At 36.2% G+C, this 25,604-nt stretch overlaps 1 protein-coding gene across 2 annotated transcripts; it reads left to right on the forward strand.

Moving 5' to 3' along the window:
* The first annotated feature begins 2,821 nt into the window (after positions 1-2,821).
* On the forward strand, positions 2,822-24,685 carry LOC140157026 (uncharacterized). Of its 2 annotated transcripts, none has more exons than XM_072180086.1 (10): positions 2,822-2,920; positions 4,555-4,618; positions 6,087-6,113; positions 6,743-6,859; positions 8,255-8,359; positions 8,630-8,809; positions 10,454-10,519; positions 14,578-14,865; positions 17,179-17,238; positions 19,065-24,685. In XM_072180086.1, the coding sequence occupies exons 3-10, from the start codon at positions 6,089-6,091 to the stop codon at positions 19,352-19,354; spliced, it is 1,131 nt and encodes a 376-aa protein (XP_072036187.1). In that variant the 5' UTR covers positions 2,822-2,920; positions 4,555-4,618; positions 6,087-6,088; the 3' UTR covers positions 19,355-24,685. The 2 variants fall into 2 exon arrangements, with proteins under 2 accessions (XP_072036187.1, XP_072036188.1); XM_072180087.1 differs by having other exon boundaries at positions 2,831-2,924.
* Positions 24,686-25,604: the final 919 nt, after the last annotated feature.

The raw sequence follows: 25,604 nt of genomic DNA on the forward strand, positions 1-25,604 counted from the left end.
TCACATGAAGTACATGGTCCAAAGTTTGGTCCACCTCAAACTTGGTGGGTAGGTGCGAGTTGGTCCGAGCCAGAACAAGTTTGCATTTTGTTAGTGCATTACTACCCCGGGAGCTTCATCCTGGGATATTCTCTCTTACTCCCCGTAGGTTGCCATGGCCAGTCTCTCTTATTAACACCATTGACCACATACGCTTGATGGGGAATGTAACGAAAGAAAAGACCACCGAAGCGAGGTCAATGTCATTTTGGGGTCATCCGGGGTCTTCCGGGGTCAAATCGTCATAGATTGTCGCAGGTTCATAAAATTTGGTGTGAACGACCAACAATGCAAGACAAAAAATGACAAGGTCATTCTGGTGTCATTCAAGGTCATCCGGGGTCTAATCGTTATTGATTGTTGCAGGTTCACGAAATTTGGTAGGAACAACCAACGATGCAAGACCAAAAATGTCATGGTCATTTTGGGGTCATGAAATCGCAATAAATCGTTGCAGTTTCATGAAATTTGGTGGGAACGACCACAGGTGCGAGACTAAAATGCCATGGTCATTTTGGGGGTAATTCGGGTTCAAATTGCCATAGATTGTTGCAGGTTTATGAAATTTGGGGAGATCGACCACCGATGCAAGACCAAAATAAATTCAAGGTCATTTTGTGGTCATTCGTGGTTAAATCGCAATAATAATCGCAGGTGCATGACATTTGGTGGGAAAGACCACTGTAGAGCAAAATTCTAATTTAAGCTCACGAAAACCTTCCACAAACAACCCATATCAAGAATTCTTCTGTTTTTACAAACCGCGAAAGACGGGTGACCGCCTAGTGTAAAAATAATTATTATTTTATACCTTACTTTTATTTTCATTATTTTGTTTTGCATTTTTTATGTATTGATATTAATTTATTTAAAAATGTTTACTCTGTATTACATTGCGTTGGTTTTTGCCTTTAATCGGGGATATATTCCAATTTTTTAACCTGTAATTGGGGATATACCGCCAACCGGGGATGTCCCCAATTTTTAAACGGACTCTATACAGGGTAACAGGGGCTATAGAGCGTGTTAAGACACTCTACAGGGCAATATGGGTGATGTCTCCATTTGCCCTGTAGAAAGTCAGGAATGTTTGACAATTTCCTAGTCAACTGGGGAAGATCGGGCTCTATTATGTGCCAACTGGGTGTCCCCATTTTCATGGTTACGCAGTCTGTGTAAAATGTGTGTATCCCCGATTGAAGGGAAAAACCAGTCGGGTGTTCTTTGATTTACCAATTGTGTTGCGATGAAATAAAACTGAACTGAACTGATGATGTGTATGTGTGGTGGGGTGTGCGTGGGATGTGTGAGGGATGTAAGTGGTGGGAAGGGGTTGTGGACGTGTGTGGAGGTATAATTTTTGTCTACTCCCTAATAATGTGTAGCTATAGGTAAGGAAACATATAGCAGACTCGTTCTGCCAATGTCATAACAAACTGGCAAACAAGTATAAAATAATAATAATAAAAAAAAATGATTAACAGAGATTGGTTGAATGGATAATGGTTGCAATATTTTAATGGCGTCATGTCGTTTGGTATTTAAACAAACCATAAACTTAACATCACAAAGGAAAGTGAGGAAGGATAATCATCCGATTGTATTAAGGTTAGCAACTATTTTAAACTGTTGCGATTTGGTAGTTCACAGCATCTTGCGAATGGTAGCAAGCTTTGGCAAAAATTGCATTGATCATTTCATAGCGAGTGTGTAGAAGAATTCAAATATCACAGATATAGTTTTGTAGGTCCTGTGGTTCTTGAGTTATGTTGTAAAGAGAGATGAAACAACAACACTTTTGTAAAACTCATTAACAACAATAAATCGAGCAAGTTTTCAAAGTATATGATTTGCAGAATCAACTCTTGCAAAACATCTATGTGTTAATTTTCAATAATATATTGATTAAGGGGTGGGGTATGAACGTTTGGACAGTATTTATTGTGGGACATTAGAGCACATCAGACATATCGAATTGCATTCTGAATACGAAGAATGTCCTTCTGATATCAAATAATTTTGATTTTTGAAATTCGCAATGTAATACACATTTTATGGCAAATGATTAAAAATTGATATTTTGATATTTAACAGTACTCGAAGTAAACTTTATAAATCTGATGCTTTATACTTAAAGTGTATATAGGTGGGATGAAAAGCCGACGATCAATTGAAAATTTTGACTTTTCGTATTGATGATATGGATTTTTTTTCCCAAAACACCAAAAAAAATTAGGCCTTTTGGGAAAACAATCCATATCTTCAACATGAAAGGTCAAAATTTTCAATTGATCGTCGGCTTTTCCTCCCAGCTACATACACTTTAAGAATATGTCATTAGATTTATAAAATTCACTTCGAGGACTGTTATATATCAAAAATGTGAAAAATATCAAATTTTAATAATTTGTCATAAAATTTGTATTATATCGTGAATTTCAAAAAATGAAAATTATTTGATATCAGAAAGATATTCTTCGTATTCAGAATGCAATTCGATATGTCTGATGTGCTCTCATGTCCCACAAAAAATACTGTCGAAACGCTCAAAACGCTCATTCCAGATCCCTTAAGATAATGAAAATCAATTTTTTGGCTGCTTCGACCAACAATACATTGTGTACCCTTAATTGACAAAATAGTTATGTTTAAAGTCACTGGTAATAATTTTCATGAAAATCGAAACTCGAAAGCTTGACACGATACGTATTAAACTTTGTGTACAAACAAGCTTCGGGTTTTCAAAAAATCTATTGAACCTGAACTTCTTGAAAGTCGTTTAATGTTTGTTAGTTATTTTGTTAGTTAGACGGTAACTAGTGAGATCCTCAACAAATATCAAGAACTGTGGTGTATGTAATCCGCTCGTTAGTTTTGGAATGTAAGTATGTACCATCTTCTGTTCACAGTTATGCTGTAATTGGATTTACCTTTAGACAAAGGGTTAACGAGCGATATAAAAGTTTGAAACTTTTTAGATCGAATTAAAGGATAATACATATATATATGGTTGACCCCCTTATCTTACGGGAGAAAATGTTTATGAACACAACGTACGTTGCAGTCAGTTGAAAGAGTCGGTAATATGTTGTGCGAGATCTTTTTTGGTCTTGAATTTAGAAAACATGGAGTTTCTTGAGGTGATACTTGTATGAAGTCAGTTTCATCTTTAGAGCTATTGAGAAAGAGATTCTGGAGAGAAGTCCAGGTGAAAAGCTATTGCAAAATATATTAATATATGTTCTTATATTAAGGTCACGCATCCCGTCACATATTTTAGTGAATGTTCTAACGCCAATGCTAGATATTATCAGACTTGTCCCCAAGTCCACCTCATATGAGTGCGAGCCGAGCCGAACCGAGTCCATTTATATTTGAGTCGGAGCCAGTCGAGTCCAAGTCCTGGGCGCTAAGTCCGAGCCCAAGAAAATTATGACTCGAGTCCGGTTCAAGTCTAGACTATGCCATAGTCGAATTTTATTAAAAATATGTTATTATTAGTCATGATGAACCCATTTCGTTGAACTCAAAATTATACTGATGTTTATTAAAATTAAAATATTCAATAGTAAAATGGTCATAAAGAGTTAAAAATATCAGACGATTAGTGACAATAAAAGTAATTGAATGCAACATTATCTTGCATAATTATAACGGCTCACTTTAATACTGAACAATTCTGATTTTGGAATCTCCGAAATTTCGACTATGAACTTTGAATTGTAAGCAGAACTTTACCCTGGACTTTGCTCTCTAAAAACACACTGTCAAGCATACTTGTTTATCAGTCCATTAACCACAAGTACTAAGCATGGACGCGCTAGATGTTTGATGAGAGATTAACTTTCGCGTCAACACAAAAGCGCCGCAAATACCACAGGCAGTTGTTTACGGTGTAGTTAATGGTAATGGCGCGGGCCCAGACGATTTAAACCATAGCGAGGTATGGGCGACCAATCACAAGGCAGATCCATTTAAAGATGCATTACATCATGGACAATTTTAGTTAGGCCAGAAATTGGCCTAACTCTCCATAGAGTCCCGTGTTAAAAATCTTAACCGCAAGGCAATGTCAGTAGTCCACTTGGGAAGCTAACAAACAGAGGGAGTAGGGTGACTGATCAGATGTGAAAATCTATCAATTGTGCACACATTAATTAAATCAGAGTTTTAAGATTTTAAGTAATAAAATGACATATAAATTTAAATCATTTGTTATATGTGTGGGATATGACATACAAGTGATTAGAAAAATATAGGGCAAATAAGTAAAGCCATGAAATTTAGGATCAAGTTAGATCCAATTAGACATTATAACACAACCATATACATTTAATTTGACTGGACTCGGACCGGACTCGGCCTTAATTCCGAGTCTTTTTGTGTCCGAATCTAAGTCGAGCCGAATCTTTTTGTGTCTATGTCCGAACCGAGTCCATAAAAAATGAACTTGAGTCCGGACTTGAACGATACATCACTGTATATTACATTATAATTTCGTTGCTTTGTCCACAGAGGCCAGAGCAATCATCAGACAAGTCTTCCTTATCCAGGTGGTGATTTAAACGAAACGATTTCGGTATGTTATTGTTCTTATATTGTTCAGAATAAAGTTTTATCCACGGATAAGGGTACATCTGCACAATGTTGATGATTGATGCGCGTTTCCCCTAGTAATAGTCAGGTAGAATATTGTATGTATTTTTTGTGCTTGATGTATAATTATATAATAACAATATAACGGGTGCTCACTGGGCACCTGCACATTCAGAGATATCAATTATTGTAATCCTATAAATTCATCTTATACCAGTGTTAAGTTTCGGGTGCCACAGGGTTCCATCCTTGGGCCACTACTGTTTATTGTATATATGAATGACATCAGCAGAACATCACAAACTCTATCTATTATATTATTTGCAGATGACACAACTGTTTTTCTTTCTGATAACAATATTCAGAGGTTTTGTGATAAAGAGTTGAAGGATATTGTTAACTGGTTTAAATGTAACAAGTTATCCTTGAATGACAGCAAAACCAATCTTACATATAACATTAGTAACACTATTCTAGGAATATTGGTGTCCTAAACAAACTAAATCTATTTTTACTAAAATCAAGCCTGTATCAGTTGTACTGTACATTAATCTTACCATATTATGGCGCTCTGCTAATAACTAATTTATAATTTCAACAGAATTTTGAAGCTCCAAAAAAGAGCAGTAAGAATTAGGGAGTATATAAAACGGGGACCCCGAAAGAATTATCACAAAAATACAATTAACTTAATATATGCCAATTATTTAATAACTAACTGGGTATGTTGATGTACAAATTTCATATGAGTTTTACCCAGATCATTTGACAACTTTTTCATAAACATGTACTGATATTCATAAAATCACTGATGTTCTAACACTTGGTCCTAGGCTATAGAATAGTTTGCTAATTGGAAGAAGCTACTCTGATAACTGAATTCGGCATATGAAAACGACTACTTATCACACCATGGTGTAAACGTCTCTAGTAATTTGTAGACGGACACTACCTAAAATATGCTGTCTCTAAGAGTGCCTCCTAGAATCGGTCGTCATATCAAATGATAATACCATGAATGGGCCATTTTGCCATGTAAATTTGGAGTGTCAGGACTCTGGTCCGAGTCCACATGCTTTTTGTGAGAACACACCACAAAGGAAGAAAATTATGTTCTAATTACATTGAAATCTCAACTGGTTCGAATCGTCGGTTGTAGTTTTGGTTTTGTCTGTTTGGTTTTGTTTGTCTGCTCCAGTGTACTTTTGTACTGTTTTGCTGACACTTTTGCTGCAAAGAACATGGCCATCTAGTACGTAATTTGAAATCGATAGAATATTGGATGAATCGTCAACTTACATTTGCAGTATTCTTCCTTTTCAACAATGTTGCAATACTTTCGGCCATTTTCTCTGTCAAATGCGGCTCATGTATATATGATAATACCCACTATTAATGTACGTAGTCTAAGGACAAAAATACTATCATGTGATATTAATTTACATTTACAGGTATGGCGGAACACTCTTCATCAAAACGTAAGTTAAACTAATTTTACTTTTTTAGGTTTCACAAAAATAATTTTACTTCTTGAGTAATATGGAAAAGCCCATTTACTATTATATCTGTCATCAAGCTAAATCAGTCCTTATTCTGAGGTGTAGCAATGAATACAAATGATTATAAAAAACACAAAATAAAACTTACATAGATGACAAAATATAATGACAAAATATGTGAAAATGACATGCACAAATAACATGAGATATAATTTTTATGTTAGGTTAGATTTTTTGATTGACATCCAAAAATTACACAGGTTTTCTGGGTTTTTTAGACTTTCGCCATCTTGGCTCATGGCTTCTTCAAAATGACCACTGGGGATCCCTTTTTCACGCGGGATTGGCCGCTACTTCTGGCGATGTTCGCATCCCTCGGTTGCTATTAAAAGTTCTTATATTAAGTTGATCGTATACTGGCTCCCCAGTGGCCATTCTAAAGAAGCCATCATATCAGCCAAGATGGCGAAAGAAGCAGAAACTGAGCAGAAAAGATGTGGAAAGCACCATATCTAAGCATACCTAAGCAAAGTTCCAGAGTGATGAGACATTTTAGATGCATGGCTTGTCATACGTGACTACAGTGTTTCCATATTACATTTAAACAGGTGACGTCATGATTAGCTACAACTGGGGGGCCAAAAAACGCATGCTGAAACTCAGAGATAAACTCGAGGCGGTGGGGATCTCAGCTTGGATAGACGATGAAGATATTGCTGAACAGCGTATGTTGTACAATTTTAACCATGCATTATTCCGTATAAGCGTTTGTAAACAGCGTGTTGATAAAACAAACATATACTTCTGTAACTACAGGTAGATGCACTCTCGAGGGAACAAATTAAAATAATACAAACGGAGACAATCAACAGTATACATACTTATTGCAGTTTGGTTATTGTATTGTATTAGCAAAAATATCATTATAATTTGTTTACAATCGTATAATCAGCGGCGTAACCAGCGGGGGGGGGGGGCAGGGGTGCCATTTTGAACCCTTGCCCCTGTTTGCCCCCCCCCCACTGAAAAAGTTAAAGTATGCCTACTTCTGAGAGTTATTAATTAACCTCATATCTGGTCAATTTAACCTTAAAAAACACAAATTTATTTATTATTTATTCCACTTTTTTACCATATGTCACCAGTTTAGCTTCAATATGCCAAAAAATATTCGCGCGCTTCGCGAGCATTTGTACCATAAACTTCTTTTGTCGCCAAAAGGTGCTGGATTCCTGCCCCCTCATATATTATGTTTGCCCCGCTTGCCCCCCCCTCCCCAAAATGAAAATGTCTAGTTACGCCACTGCGTATAATTAAGTAATTATGATAGACCATAACCCTGACAGGTAAACCTAACACAGAAATGCTTCCAAATCATGTATTTTGTGTGCAAATTTATGTCAATTCACACTGTGGCTGGTGGACCTATCGTTATTGAGTTATATCCTACAAAAACCTCATTTTTAGACTAAATGACACGTTTTTGATTGTACATGGATCAAAATTTAAACTTACTCCGATCTGGGCAAAAAATGGTTGCAAAATGTTTGTGTAACTAAATGTAATCAGAAAAAGAATAGTTTTGCTTATTTACTGTGTTCACTTACTGACATGACTGAGATACCGTTTCTTGGATATCAGGATGAGCAATTTGCCACCATTTTTGCCCAACTCGCACTAAGCTGGGGTTTTTTTACTCCCGTACAACCGAAAAACATGTCGTTTTGCCTAAAATTGAGGTTTTTGTAGCAGAACGATAACATAAACTATGCATTTTTTAATCATTGTCATGAGACGAGTAATTTGATATATGTTTCAACAAGATCGAAGTATTTTAAATGTTTACCCCTATGTGACCTTTCGTGACCTCCTAGTGAAAAACGTACCCTACAATTTAAGTCCACTACTCCCTAGCAGTAATCCATAGGGTTTATCCTAAAACCTCATGGTATCAAATATTGGTAGACATGTGTGTTGAACGAAATCCTGAACTCAATGCCCGTATGAGATTTAGCCCCTAGACTATACCCGCTAAAGTTACAAGAGTAAATGGTTGATCTAATTTTAGTGTTGCAATTGTCTTGAATGTGTTTCTAAAATTCATTGTATATATAATACAGCTGGTGAAGGTTTGGCTGACAGATTGGCAAAAGCTGTAGAAGATACAGATGTGTTCTTAATGTGCTATTCGAAGAAGTACCAAGAGAGTAGGAACTGCAAAGCTGGTAAGCCCCTTGGTACTAACACGCTGGAAAATTGCTTTTCATCACGCAAAAAAAACAAACAAGAACAGACACATCGCCCTCGACAGGCAATTACATAATTCATATTTTTCCAACTGACTGAGATTAATTCAATTTGGTTGAACTTCTTTCTAGATTTTTAAACATTTCTGGTTACTATATTATATAGGACACAAATTTGAGCTCTTTTTAAGAAATAATTGTAATTTTCATACTTGTGATTTCAATAATAGTTATGTTCTCTGTCTACAGAAGCTATTTATGCTAAGGGAATAGGGAAACGAATTATCCCATTAAAATATGAAAACTATAACCCGGATGGATGGTTGGGCATACTTCTTGGAGACCGTCTTTACTACGATGTAACGTCGGATCAACGTTTGGAAGACAACTTTGACAATCTGGTCAAAGAAATTAAGACTGAAATGACTGGTAAGCTACTGGATGTGAAACAGCATTGAATGTATATATATGTGCGGAATTCGCCGTAGAAGTAGTGATGCAACAGTATTAATTACCATGATTACCATAGCAATAGGTTTACAATGTTTTTGAATGTCCTGCACTATAAGCAGGATACTAGACACATTTGGCCCACCATAAAACCCTTTGACTTACCATGTCACCCTTGACCAACCATACTAGGCTTTGACCACAGAAGTCAAAAACAACTATAGATTGACCAACTATAATACCCCTAATCAACCATGACACCCCTTGACCCACCATAACACCCACTTAATCTCAATGACACCTCTTGCCCAACCATGACACTCCACGATCTACACCGACACCCGTTCACCTTCTGAGCTCCTTATCTTGGCACTTGAGAACCAATGATCCAAAATAAAAGATGACAGACACGGCACTTTATATAAAGGAATTTGATCAATATCTGATATTTTCAAATTGACGTATAATTGACGTATATTTATTGCTTAAGCTTTCCTTCCAGGCTTTCCTTTCAAAGGAATTTTATCAAACGCCCCCATACCGAAGAATATTTTGTCAATTTATCACCATTCTATAAAGAAAACAAACTATCAATTTTGTTTAAAAACACCATTTTCTCAGAAAATAGTGACATTTTATTTATTTTTTATATTACACACTATCATCGCTTGAATATCTGTTTTGATGAAAGTATCATAAATATTTAAATTAAGGTAAATATAATTTACATTATTCAGAATTTTCTTCAATTCCCCATGGTCAATTCAGAAGTAAACACTTTCGGCGCGAAGAATCAAACTGTTATTCCTTTCAAACCCATAAATCTTCCTGGGCTAATATTAAACGCAAATTTTATTTTTTTCACTGCCTGGTTTTATTTGACAACTTCTTTGACCGGTGTCATATTTTAGTTTTTTTCGTAGGTATTCATTTGTTGCTTTTTAGTAATAAACACAGCCAAATTAAAAAGTCGCCACTAGTTCCACCCCCATTTAATCAGAGTCTGATGAGTTTATGGCAAAATAATTTATATAATAATTTTCTATACACTTTCCTTCGAAGACTGTGTTTATTTACCTTCTTCCTCGCCAAATGTTATGAATAACAGCTCATTGAAGCGTGTGGTATTTGTAACAATGTCCAAAATCTCCGAGCATAGGTTTCTTTGGATGGGAGCGGTTCTCTTTTTGAACTTGCTTCATTTTAAGAGGCGTTGATATTGTAATGTGAACTTCAAAAGGGGCTACAATTGACGTACTACTATATTTGCGACGTACTACTATATTTGGGAACAGCCCGTTTAGTCCAAAGAGTTAAAGTTATGGTTTAGAACATTTATGTTACGGGGTAGAATTAAGGTTAGAGATAAGGCTAGTGTTGTGGTTATGGTTAGCAGTCAAGTTAGTGTTAGGGAGTTTAGGGTTAGGATACGTGTTAGGATTATATTAGAGTTATGGTTATGTTTATGGTTAGTTTAGGGTTGAGGTTATTGTTAGGGATTATAACTAAGTTATGACCTGTACATGTATAACCCTGTATTTTTAGCGCTTTTCCAACATCAATTTCTGCTCAAATCGTGAAATTATTCTATTCACTTTTGTGTTTTATTTTCGTGATATCCAGACGTGAAGAAAGGCCCTAAGAACACTGAAGTTACTGACAAGCTCCAAGATATGAAACTAACCCAAGGTATTTCCATGTTCCATTAATGATTTGCATACATGTGCGGAAATCAAGCGGGACCAGTGCCAAATTTGCATAAATACAAAATGGCCGCTTATGCAGGGGTGAAATTAAAAAATTTGTCAAATCTTGCTCTTGTCATAAGGATTCAAAGTACCTATCTCCGAGTACATTTTTTGAGTTATAGGTGAAAAGGTCAAATGTCAAATCCCCGGGGGATAACTTCCACCTCTAAACTCCATCCATTAATTTATATTTTATTTTGAATTATTTTGTCAGATTGGTAAGGTAAACTAAATAAACCAAAGTATTATATTGAAATTGATGTGACATCACAACTTTGGTGAAAATCATAAAAACACAGTTTTTCCTCATTTTTTGGAACACATCTATAGACACTCCATTCGAGGAAATCGTTTTTTTGTTATTTGGATATTGGCCTGCATTTTTGACTTATTAACCAAATACGGCCAAAGATATGAATTTTGACCAACTTCACCAAAAATTAGGCCTTTTATGTGTTTTTTTTTGGAAATTTAGCACTTTTGACCATTTTTGGTGCAAATTTTTTCAAAGTTGGTCAAAATTCAAAACAAATAAAAAAAAATCTTCCTATATATTTTTATCTAGTTTTTAAAAATTAATAAAAAAAGCACCATTTTGTCTCTAAAACATTTGACCTCACATAATTCCAGGGTTAAGACCATCCTTAAGTTAGTGGGGCTTCTTGACAGTTATTGGCAAATGCAATAAATTATTTTTCATAATTTTGTTAATAAACTATTCTAATCAACTTTTGTTTATACTGATTTTTTACTGATTCTTGAAGTTATCACTATACCCGATAATCATAGAATTATACACTTTGGGCCGGGTATTGAAATTGAAACTGAATTTTGTGTAAACTTTTCGACTTACTGACGTTCATAGCACTTTCTTTGAAACTCATTGAACCCTTTAGTTCTGTGTAATATTGCTTAGATCGTTTTGCTAGTTTTCCGCAAGGTACTTTATTGTGCCTTCTGCAATATGTTCATGTACATGTGTAACTAGACAACAAGTCGTGTTCGTATGTCGTATATTCTATATTGTATTAACCACACCTTAGATCTGAATTCAATGTTAATTTGGTAAGTACATACGCTTTCATTTAAATTTGTGTTCTCTGTATTTAGGCGTGGTAAAAAACAAGATATCGAAATAAATCGAAAATAATTCATAATACTACAAAATTTGATGTTTACAAAATATAGCCGTGGATTTAACACCACACTTAGCTACTTCTCTGCCTAATTCACCTTTGTGATTCTGAATATTTTTCTCACAATACGTTACCTTTGTACCGTTTATATTATTTGATATTATTGAGCAAAGGTGATTCATTTGTCACCAAAGTGTTAGAGACTATAGCGACGCGAACGGTTCAAGTACTTTGTTTTGTGCAACAATATTAAGGTTACCATCGTCTTGAATCACAATGATATTAATTTTGATGAGACTTTCAGGGTCATGTAAAATGGGCAAGAATGATGTATCTTTAATAAAAATTGTTTTTGCCTGATAAATGATCCATTTGCTTGATTTTGTGACATGCAGTAGATTCAAATTGACCTACAACACCTGCCATATCTTTTACTCGGTGTATCTTATGTATGGTCATACCTTTACTCATAGATTCTAAATAGAGCCATTTTGGCTTGATGGGTTCCCTAGTAGACGCTGACTATGGACATGTTACCATAATCTATAACTGCTGAAGAGTAAAGTGTTACCTCAGCCAACTAGAGGTTATCCAGGCTGCTCTGAAACAATCGTGCAGGAATTTCACAGTAGTCATGGTAGTCGGATAGAACTTTCTTATGAGTGTTAACTTGGGTATGACTAGCATGATTGTTTTAGTTTAATATTGACATCTGAGGTATATTGAATAAGAATGTAATGGGTGCCCATTAAGCACCCTTGGATATTCCTATAAATTCAGGGTCAAAGTTTACACAGCGGTCAAAATTCAAAAATGATTTGGTTAAAACCTATGACAATATATTCAAAAGTCAAAGGCTGGAATTTGGGCTCTATTGGGGTTAAACACAGAAAAAAAAACTAAATTTTGATGAAAATGGTCTCAACATGTTGTGTACGTTTCAGCAACACTGTTGTCTTTGTCAACACTTGATGATCAGTGATTCCTAGTGGCAACCGACGCTAGATGTATCTCCAGCGCAAGTATTGGTGTTGCCAGTTGAGTTTCCATCATGAGATTTTCTTGATCCCAGTTTTAGAAATTCATCAACATATGAGATAACTGATACTGTCCATCGTCTCTATACATGGTGCCCCTATAGCCTCCTAAATGAGCCTCCTTTATCCAGCGTGTGAATCGTTCTTGTTCAGTGTCAATGATCTCAGCATTCGCCATCCAATAACTTGGGTCTTGTCGACCACACGATCTGTGGTTATTGTTGAGCACAGAAATATTCTGCTTCTTTTGCAAACCACCATTTAAAATGCTACTAGTGCCAGACGCTTGCATCAATCTTGACCAAACCTGGCCACAAGAAGCACTGACCCAAGCTCCTTCTAAGTTGTGTAGGTCGTGTAGGGGTTATTAGAGGTCATTATGTGAAAAATATTAAAATGCTACTAGTGTCAGGCGCGTGACCCAAAATCAACCAAACGTGGGCATAAGAACCACTGACCCAAGCTTGATATAAGTTGTTCACCGATTGGGGTCAAAGGTCATATAGCGGATATTTGGGGTAATTTAGTGAAAATCTTGAAGATTCTGCTACTCCTGCATGCTATGACCACCAAACTTGGTCAGAAGAACCACTTGACCAAGCTTTATATATATTGTACCACAGCTTAAGCCTTAAGTTAAGTTAAGGGTCAACCCGAGGTTGAAGGTCAAATGAGGTCAAATGTTAAAATTAGCCTGATTTGGCTTTGAACATCTGTGTGTAAAATTTGATTGAATAGCCATCATTAGGCACGGTGACATTTATAGAGGACAAGCCACAACTTGAATTGATTCCAAGAAGGTGAAAAGTAAATATTGTGAAATTACCAAAGTATTATTAAATCACTTATCTTATCCACAGTATAGACCAAACCGGACGTGTCTGCGATCGCTTAGTGGTGTGGTGTAGGAAAGATAGCTAACCATGGATCTCACATAAGATTTTAAAGATTAGATGGGTAGTGGGGTGTTAAACTTTGCCCAGGTCGAAGGTCAGGTCAAATTTAAAGTTGTTCCGATGGGACTGTAACTTGGCACTTGGGGAGTATAGAACCATAAAGGTCATCTGAGGTCAAAGGTTAGGTCGAATTCAAAGTTGCTTCGATTGGTCTGTAACTCGGGGAAATGGTTCCTGACACTTGGGAAGTATAAACTGCACAGGTCATCCGAAGTCAAAGGTCAGGTCAAATTTAAAGTTGCTCCGATTGGGCTGTAACTCGGGGATAACAATCCACGGTACTTGGGGAGTATGAAGCGGCAAAGGTCAACCGAGGTCACAGGTAAGGTCAAATTTGATCCGATTGGGCTGCAACTCGGGGAAAATGATCTCTGACACTTTGGGAGTATGAAACTTTAAATGTCACACAGGTCAGGTCAAATTGGAAGTTGCTCCGATTAAGCTTTATCTTGTGGAAAATGATCACTGACACTTGCGAAAAGTATGAAAGTTAACCTGACGTCACCCAAGGTTAAGGGTCAAACGAGGTCAAATGTTGAAATGGGCCTGATTGTGCATAAACTTGGTAAAAATCATCCTTGATTCATGTGAGAGAAACATGAAAGCGTCAAGATGATGTTAAAGGTCAAATGAGGTCAGATGACACCACCTTATATTCGTGGCTCTTGAGCCACAGTAGCTCTAGTTGCTGACTTAATAACAGCTGTTGGGGCCAGACGCGAAAAAGAGTTTAGGGGTTGTTTTTGTGATTCTCAGATTATTGATAATGTTACTCTTAAGAAAACTGAAAGTCCTTCGTAAACAAAAGACATGACATTTATCCTATTTTTTTACATTCTATTCTTATCATTTTATTCTCCTGTGGCGCAGGCTCAATTCAGGAGGGAATGGCTAATTTTCAAGATGTCCTCATCGGGGCGATGGAAATATTACCGAATAACCTTGCAGTCAATGATGTCCTGATCACGCTTGTCGCCAAACACGCAATAACCATGACTAACAAACACGAAATTACGGCACAAGTGCAAGGTGGTCCCCAGATTGTAAAATTATTAGAGCTGCTGATGGAAAAATCTGAAGACTCGTACAATGTGTTCATGGAAGTTTTGAGAACGAAGCGAATAGATTTGTACAAGAAACTTAAGGCACTAGAGACTGGTAAGTTAAAATAAAGACAAATTGAAAATTTAGTGATCCCAGCGCAAGTGTAAAAAAATAAAGGATAAGTCATTCAAATTGTCATTTGATATTTCTGAAAATGACAAATTGGGCAAAAAACGAAGAAAACAGCACTATTCACGACGTTGAAGTTCTATTCAAATACATGTAGCTAATTTATATAATAACATATATATAAATAACAGATTCATGTAAATTCCTTATTTTGTCTTAAATAGACCACTACCAGTCTATGTTAGCACATTTATGACAATGACGAAGGTACCAAAATATGAATTTGGATGTTTTTATGATCGTCCGGTTAAGTAAATCACTGAATGACACTTTAAAATCAACAGGCTATAGATACGAATTTACTGTACTTATATTTCTATTTGTGGGTAGGGGATATAATATTTTTATTTTTTATTTAATCATCTTTATTAATCAAAAGAAAAAAATATGCAACCCCAAGATCAACTGAGATCCATACCGATCTCAGGCAAGGGTAAACACAATAATTATTACAAACAGCAACTACACATAAACAATGAGGAATACATCATGGCGGGAAAAAAAGTTGTATGACTTCTTGGACATTCCACTTTGGCTCATGTCTCGAGTTGAAGATTGAATAAGATGACATGAGAACAGAATTGGTGATTTGATCTTTCAATACCTTGAATTCTTTTTGGGTGTTAAGTTGTTTTGACAAACGAGTCAGCATATTTTGTTGTCGGTGTCGATCAAGTCTCTAGAGCCGACTTTGATGGCAATTAACGAGCAATCATACCCGGCGTCGGTAATGTTGGAAACAGGGGAAGCGTACCGATCACGTTTGATAGAATTGGCTTTACCTATGTTCTGCTCAAACGGCACCGACAGGTCAAAGAGAATAACTCGCTTAATTGTCGGTAGGCCAAAATAAAACAGTGTCTGGTTTTTGGGCTGTGGCGATTACTTTGGGGGCGGTATTGTACCGCCACCGATGGTATTGCTTTCAGTGTCGGCATAGACTTGTAACCTTAAGCTTCATTAAGTTTTTAATATTAAACTTTTTCAACTCAAACAAGTATATATTAACAAAAAGGGCAAGGCACACACCAGTACCAAATCATACGGTCAAATCATAATAGGATATCACAATCAGTCAACCAAACGATCAAAGTATGCCATAGATTGTCGACGTGACTACTCATGCTAAGGACAGAGTCGATGTTAACACCAAGATTGCATGCTTGTAGAGAATGACGAATGACGAAATCACCTATCGTGACTGAAGGTGTCCGAAAATGTGTTCTTGAATTTGGAGTATAAGTAAACGAGTTCGATGTTACTGTCGTTGAGAACTAACTTGTTCATTTCTTATATCCCTGATGCACGCTTCAAGTTTCCGAACCGCCATATATCGATCTTGAGGTTGAAAAGTGAGATATAGCTGTTTATCATCACCGTAGGCAATATACGTCGTATATTGAACATCATGAGCCGCGATCATATCCTTTAATGACCCAATGAAGATAGTAAACGCCAAAGAGTCAGAAACGGCTCCATGAGGAATTTCACACCGAAGCACATCGGGGTCGGACTGCATCTCTTTGATGGAAAGTAATTGTGTACGTTCAGTGATATAGGACGAAACCAATAAGCACATTTCCTTGAAGACCATAGCGCTTTTCAAAACGATCCAGCATGCAAATTGACGATGATCAAGCGTATCAAACGCTGCGCTGAAATTCAGAAGCAATAAGGCTTCTTTGCGTCTATCCAGAGCAGTCAAGATGCCATTCTGAATTTTAAGTAACGCCATTTCCACACTGTGAGCTACTGTGGAAGGGTCTATAAGCTACTTGCGTTTGAGCGTGAAGATGGTTTTCTGTCAACTTATCATCAGGAAAAGAAGATGACTCACTGACATGAATCATACCAAGACTTTGCTCTGTAGCGCAAAGCATCATGGGACATGCCAATTTGTTCAAATCACTTCGCGCAATGTATTATGTTTATGATTTCTATCTGGTTCACCTGTTTGTACTTATGGACCGTTCAATATTTACGCCAGGGGAGTAGGAGTTTTGACAAAACAAATCGACAAACAACATCGATCATCGCGTTCTGGAAATCTGATACTTCTGAGCGGACGAGAGGGCCTCTAGTTTTCCCTTTTTTTTTCAATTCAAAACTTAAAAAAAAGGTCAGATTACCCATTCAAGACCTCAACAATTTCGGATTCCAGCATTAAAATTCCCACTCCCCCGCGTATGATAACCAGGCTTATTCTGTTTTAACATACTATTATCTTCCATGTTACAGGAGGGGCTACAGCCGATGGTGGAGGCCAGGAGAATACCAAGACGCAGCCGAAGGGAACTCGTAAGTCTTTGATTCTCTTTAAAAGAATCGTTATGCTGCTCTAGAGTCAAGTGATATTAATGAAAGAAATTTTAGTGGTCCTCTGTCAGCATTTAAGATAGTGAGTGCCAAATTTCCTACAAATTTACAAATGTAAATTTGCTCTGTTGCTTTTTAAAACCCATACCTATAGGTGACGTGTCATGTCAAAAGGAGACACCTTTGGGCAGGATCGTAAATGGAGAAATAGCCAAAAATCTGCTGGTGGGTGATTTTTTCACAATGTGAGTTTGTTGCTAATTCGTGATGTTATTAATGTTAAAAATATTGTCTGATAGTTTCAGACCGGAATGTAACTGGCATCTTGTATTTTTGAGACGTTTTTCAAGTTAATTCCCACTCTCAACATTGTCAATAATATTTTTAAAGGCCGATATCTCAATTTCCAATTTTATAATACCATAACTTCCGAAGTCAATATCTTCGCTTAGGAATGTCCAAATTCATTTGGGAAAACGGCGTTGTGGAGCAAAATATCTCTATATTTAAGATATGTAAAACCTCACAATTCATAACCTGCTCAAAAGTGTCTCCTTTTGACATGACACGTCACATATTATTATTATTATTATTATTAAAATGACATAGCGCCCTCAATTTCGAGTTTAAATGAATTTATAACGTTACAGATGGGTAATAGAGGGGGCTATACACCTATAGTGTATCGCTGTTTACGTGTGTAGTCGCAACTTACAGCGAATTATAATTTCGCTCGTTATTATTCCAAGATGGCGGCTGTCGTCTAAAGTTAGGCATTTTAGGGAAATATTTGATAATGTCTATAAGTGCAAAATGTTTATTGTTGAATTTTATTATTTATAATATTATTATTATTATTATTATTACAGACTTGACATTTAATATGGAATATTTTTCGCAAAATTCCAAGACTGGTCTGGTAGGGGTCTGCATAAACCGCACGGGCTAAATACTAATTGGGGTGTGCCGGGAGATGGTGTGAAATAATTATTTGACATAAAATGTACTTTCCATTAGTTTACATTATGGTGCTCATAATGTAGTGAATTAGCCTAAAATGGCGGATTTAAGGAGACTGATTTTTGTGAGGGTAAAATTTCTGAATTTAAGCAACATTATTCTGATATTATCAAATTTATTTAGGTTTGAGGAGATATTCACTGAACCTAAATATCAATAAGTGTTCGTCAGAACTGAAATGCACTTGTAATATTCCAGTTTTGTAAGTGGAAGGAGCTTTAAAAGTATGGCTCTTAAAAGTGGAACGCATTCAAACTATCTGAGTACGTACTACTTTTAAGAGCCCTATTTTTAAGCTCCTCCCATGTTAAATAAATTGGTACATTGCAAGTGTATTTCAGCTGTAATGAATGCCAGTTGCTGACGAAGTTTAAGAAATATCACCTCAAACCCCTATAAAGTTGATAATAACTGAAAAATGTTGCTTGAAGTCCGAAATTGTGTCCCCCACAAAGCTCAAATTCAGACTCCCTAAATCCGCCATTTTAGGCAATTTTACTACATTATGAGCACCATTATGTAAACTTATGAAAAGCACATTATCTATCAAACAATTATTTTACACCATCTCCCGACACACCCTAATTAATATTTAGCCCGTGCGGTTTATGCAGACTCCGTCCAGACCAGTCTTGGAAATATAAAAAAAAAATATTCCATATTAAATGTCAAGTCTGTATTATTATTATTATTATTATTATTATTATTATTATTATTATTATTATTATTATTATTATTATTATTATTATTATTATTATTATTATATCTTGTCATAAACTTATTTACAGTTGAACAAGCAGTTACGGAGAAGGATTGTTCAAAGATAGCAGATGTCATCCAATCAATGCACAGGCGAGCAGAGTTTTTCAATGAGCTTGGAATTATTGAAAGAGATAGAGAAGCGAAAGAATCGAAGGCAGGCAATGATCCCTATAATCAGGCGAGAGCAGTGTTACTTTTTTGGAAACAGTGCAATGGACGGGAAGCTACACGCCAAGCTGTTATTACTGGATTGGACGAGGTCGGCAAAAATGGTCAAATAATAGAGGACCTGAAAAAGCTTTGGAATGTTGATTGAGTAACATGATTAAGGTTGAAAGTAAAAACGTTTTACTGCCAATATTATATTGATCAGGCTGTGATGGGAATCTATTGAGAACAGGCTTAAAACCAGGCTTAAAACTATCCATTTTTGTTTATACATGTTAGCAGAAATTAGTCAGTATACAGAAGCAAGAGGTACTATAATGTAATTAATGTAATAATTGAGTCGGTACTGCTATACACGGAGTCACTTGCTTTAGAATTAGTGGATTTGGTTTTAGGTGTTTCGCTTTAATTGTAGTTTTTACCATATTTACCTGTTTTACCTGCTATTATTAGGTATGTCACAGTGGCTGCACAATAATTCTGCTACACTGTGCATGCAAGCATAACAGTGAATTGAAAAGGGCGCGCTTCAAATTTGGCCAATTTTAGAAAACATCCATGTCGATAAATGAACTTCTTGATGTGCTTCATTTATCCAAAATGTTTGAATTTTTAATATATGGTGTGTGAAGACTTTCCGAGGCTACCATCGGGTCCGCACAAATTAAATATTGTTTTGTTTAAGAGCTACTGCCTGTTTTTATGGATTTTTGAAGATCGCTCATAAATCAGTAAATATAGGCCTATTGAAGTAAAGGAACTACCACCATTTAGCTGAAATACTAATCTTTCTTAGCATGTAAATTAATTCCGTCGACAACAAATGAAACACTTCCCTAAAACCAGTTGAAGCAAAACATTAATCAATGTTTTTTTTAGGGAGTAATTTTCCAAACCACAATAGCTCTAAGCCATTGTGTGTGTCCAAGGCCATACTATTTTTGTATACGCGGTAAAGTAAAATTGCTGTTCACTTTACCGATTGTCCTCCCATGTTAATCCAGATGACAAAATGTTAATTTAAAGTCTCATTGCAACTGAATTTTAATTTTTACTTTTCGGACTTGGCTTTGAGTAATGGTGACACATACCATGTTTACAGTAAAAATGAAAATTATATTCTAGACACCGTCAAAATGTCAAACTTTTAATTTTTTTTTTTTTGTATTGTTTTTAAATAATTAACTGCAGTTCATTTATTCAACCTCATAACAGGGTCATACTTAAAAAAATTATGATGAATGAACAGACGTTCATTAAATATTGAAAAAAACCTAAAATTACTCATGCCTAATTTGCATAATAATAGCATAAATACATAATTAGCTGTAATTACCTAATTTGCATAATTAATTACTTTTTGTGTATTTTTTGTTATCAATTGAAAGAACGTTGTATACATATGTGTGCAAAAAACCCGCACCTTTATATCATGTACGGTTTTCTATTGGCATCAATTTTGCATATTAATTAGCTGAACTTAGTCATTTTTTGAGATTTAATTTGTCTGCAGATTGGCCGAAATTGCTAAAATAGTATATTTGGTTAATTTATTATGATTATTCAATGCTAGATTTTTTAATTTTGTTTTCTGTAACGAAGTCAGGAAAGATAGGCATTTAACATGTGATATTTACATTAACGCTGCTTTTTCAAGCAAGCGTCCAAATATACCTTCAAAATCTCGAAATGTGCCAATTTTGTCATTACAGCCATTTGTGGCAGGATTTCATTCCATCAACGAGCATCTTTAAATTGACACTACATCACAATGCATTGACCGATTTCAATTCTGATTTTTGATTTTTGATGCTTTAACAAAGCTCAATAATGTAGGAACATTAAATAACGTGTTTCTGCTGCGATTATTTTTGAGGTGGTATGCCTACTATTATACTAGAATTAATTTTTAATCACTGTACAGATCTAGGCATAACCATTTCATTGATAGTTAAGTTGTAATATTCTAATGTACATGTAAGAAGGTGACGGCAATTTGATATGTAATAAATATAAATAAGTCATTTAATAAAGTTGCTGTACTCCCCTCTCGAGTTCTAACCTGCCAAGAATCATACATCGGTGAGACGGAACGTTCTCTTAAAACCAGATTTTTAGAACACAGACGTCCAAGCACCACTTCGTCCGAGGTTTCCAACCACATCCATATTGAGTCACCAGGCCACCACGTTGACTTGGACAAAGTCCGAATTTTGGATAGGGAGCCCCGCTGGTTCGAGAGGGGAGTTAAGAAAGCCATACACACCAGGGCCAACAAACCATCTCTCAACAAGGACGGAGGGCGCTACAAGCTGCAACAGGTCTATGACCAGTTCATTACGTCACACTTCAAGTGTCCTCGATCAGGACAGGTTCTTCTTGATTCACATCCCAAAGCTTGTAATCATGGTAATGGTAATGATCAGTGACCTTTTGGACACTCTTGGTAACTTGTATCGGCCCCCGTCGCGGTTGAGAGATGGTTGGTTGACTCTGATGTAAATTGACTCCTTCACACCCTTTCTCACCACTTTCAAATTTTTAGTTGATTCTGATTTTGCGTTGGCGAATTATGTGATACTGTGTATTACACTGCTCTATAGGTCACTGTCATGACTGAGCTGATTACCTTTTCTAGCAGGTACATCAGCAGACTTAAGTCTCACGTCCTCCCTCTTCTCATCTTTATGCAGCTTCTGGCAGGCCGTACAGTTACAGCCATTGGTTGGTCGACAATGTACATTGCAGCATGAACAGGACAACACACGGTAGTACTTGCCAGTACTTGTACCTAAATACAAAGAAATTACATCTAATCATGTTATGGTGAGGGCCAACAATTTTGAAATAGACAAAAACAGAAAACACTAGAGAAAGAAATACAGCGGAGATCAGACAGACATAGGTTTACAGAGCCGAACAATAAAAATAGGATTACCTTTTCTGGCAGCTACACCAGCAGAGTTGACAACCTCATTCGACCTCTCAAATGATATCTATAATTGAATATATGAATACAAAACCCACCCAAGTCCATACTTTGGCCAGATTAAGTTAGGCATGGGAAATTATTGTTGCTATACATAGGCCTGTCATATGTATGAAAGAACAACTCAAGTCCAGGATTTGAGTCTTTTAACCAAGTCCAGCATTTAAAATGAACCCCCACGAACTTCGAAGTCCCTGAAATGTTAATCGTCATACCTAATACGGTTTAACCCACTCATTTGCACGTAAAACTTACCATATTGACCAGGTAAATCTAACTGAAGGATTTTTTTCTCAAAATCACTTCCCATGGACTTGGGTGGGTTTTGAATTCATGTATTCAATTGAAAAGGAAATTAATTAATCACAAGAAGCAGTCATTTTTTTTTTTTTTTATATGTCAGTATCACTTCCTCCCACTTCTGATCTTCATCCAGCTAATTATGACAGGCCACACCGCTATGATGCTCCATGCGCCTTACGACTATGACAAGCCATTGGTGTCATAACGTGCGGATAGCTACGTAGAGCGTATTTAACGCTACATGCAGCACAGTGTCGACACCCTGTATTATAAATATAAACTTAATACTCCGTTGGTGAGCGACGGGCGATTGGTATTTCACCGAACACAAGAAAAGGAGTCCTATCTGATTGGCTAGATATCGATCGCTAGATCGCTCAGTGGTGCAGTACAAACTTAAAATGGAGAGATGTATTCAATTCGATTGAAATCAATATTCCATTATTGACGCAGATAAAGAAAGTGGCATAGTATATCGATATGTACATTGTATTATAGACTTGTGATTTAATATTCTATACACGTGTTCCTATATATAATTGTAATTCTCAAACAGTTGAATATATCACAATTTTGATGAACGATTTCAAAATCGTTATGGATAAAATGCTGTAAAATATATCCACAGCAAACAGCATTCCCCGCTAATTAGTGTATTGTATTTCCAGTTAGTGTATTGGAAACCTGACAACAAATCCAATTTTCTTGTAATGGCAATATCATATGGAGTACTGATAATGCGCAAATCGAAAAAAACGTAGAATAGAAACTCTGTGACAGGCTCTGTGGCATCTCATATCGTGTAAATGGTATGCTTAGCCTGAATCGCTCGGCCTATCTCGAACAAGATCGCCATGCGTAGCTGTTGAAAAACGTGAGGATTCGCCGTACTATTACGGCAATTTAGGACACGAAGATATAGGGATGATGGCGCTGTGTGCAGCTTAATGACCAATCAGAATTGTCATTTTAATGACATGATTGAGTAGTTTGCTGTCCACTAGAAATAGTGCTATCTACCCTTTGTCATGCATATTATATTATTTTTGTACGTGAATATTAATCGCTATGTCATGTACAATGTTAAAATGTTATTTAGTGTTCCAAATTTAATTTTTAAAAGCACTTATCCAAAAAGTGACACCAATACTATGAAGTGAACCATTGTTTGACAATAAAAGAACATTATCATTTCATTTCACCCGATATTTCATGGCCAAAATCAGTTGCTATATCTTATGTTCCAGTTTCGCTTTCAATTACAGTAGTACCGTATTACATTCTGAGATCCCCTTTTTATACATTTTTGAAAATCGAAAATTATTATACTTAGTTCTCTTGGTTAATAGAATGAACAAATTTGAATCTTTCCCCTAGAGTAGGCTAGTGCACTTAAACGTTGCGAAACAAAACCAAAGCATCCGGCCGGATTCGAACTGGCGACCTTCGTATTATTTGTTACAAATATGCAGTTCTGATGCCTTCCGCTAGGAATGCGACGAACATCATTCAAACCTAATACCTATATTTATACCTTCCGCTCTTCTCCAACGTGCCTCTTTAGCTCAGTTGGTTAGAACGTCGTACTGGTAATACGAAGGTCGCCGAATCCGGCCGGATGCACTGTTCTTTTTCTATGTTTATGTACACTGCCCTACTCTGAGGAAAGATTAAAATTTGTTCATTTCTGTACATCATTTGCAACATACGACAACCGTATTAAACCTCTTTCTCAAGAGCTTCCAAGGTGATTCTGACTTTATACACGTATCACCTCCAAACTCTCCATTTTCCGAAGGTATGTGATTTATAATTATTTGTTAATTAATTTTAAAATTCAACCCAATGTTTTCAAAGCAATGAAGATCCCCACAGCCTAAAACATTCCTGACTCTTTGCTCTTGTAAGGTGCATTGTGTCCTAAAATTTTTCGATTTTCTCCCGTAATATAAGTTATATTTGAGGTTCATCTACGGATTCGTCAAATGAGGAGATAAAAATGTCAAACTTTTGTTCGTTAACCATTTTGACTAGCCTAAACAATATTCAGTACAACTCTGAACAGGTATGATATAACGGTCCATGTACACTCAGCACAAGATCAAGGTGAACATAAATAAAATATTCTGCTAATTTCAATTTAGCGGAGCAGAAAACTGAAAGCAAGGCCACTGGATTTAATTACATACTCCCAATTACACAAAGTTAACTTGCTAAGTAACTATAAGGACTGCCTAGCTGAGACTTGGTACATATATAGTACAAGTAAAATAAAAGTATATTACGTTGAGCATATTGCTAATTTTAATCTGCATAATTAATTAGAGACTATTAGTGTTTATTTCATTTTTTCAAGAAATTAACCCTAATTAATTATGCAGAATAAAATGAGCAAAATGCTAAACGTATACTTCTATTTTACTTGTACTACATATGTACCAAGTCTCAGCTAAATAGTCCTTATAGTTACTTAGCCAATTAACTTTGCATAATTGGGAGTATGTAATTAAATCCAGTGGCCTCACTTTAAGTTTTCTGCTCCGCTAAATTGGAGTTAGCAGAGCCAAACGCCGCCAACGGCGACGAAGTGATCAAATACGAAAATTGTCTATAGTTTGACCTATCCGCGACATACCGTTCTTGAGTTATAAGCAAAACCGTCGAAGCCAGGGAGTGGTCTATTTTTGGGCCACACAGGGTTCAGAAACTAAAGAGTGCTCCGATTTCAACGAAAATGGTCTCAAATCGTTCGTCACGTAAAATAAAGTCAATTAAGGAATCGTTTTCACTGGCTGGGATGCTTCGTCACCGCCAAAATCTGACAATAAACATCAAGCCCCATAGGCTCCGTGCAGTGCAGGTTTGATATAGGACCTATTGACCATGACCCATTTTGCGATGTGTCCTAGGTAGCGAACATCCTATATAAATGGTGACAACTATTCCTTATTTGACATGACGAAAAATTTGAGACCAGGTGCATTGAAATCGAAGCACGTTTATTTTCTGACCACTGTGTGGCCACAAAACCTGCCCTTTTTGTATCGCAAGAACTACGGTATGTCGCAGATAAATCAAACTATACTTTTATGAATCCTTGGGATGA

Source organism: Amphiura filiformis, chromosome 7 (assembly GCF_039555335.1).
Source record: "Amphiura filiformis chromosome 7, Afil_fr2py, whole genome shotgun sequence".
NCBI lineage: Eukaryota > Metazoa > Echinodermata > Ophiuroidea > Amphilepidida > Amphiuridae > Amphiura > Amphiura filiformis.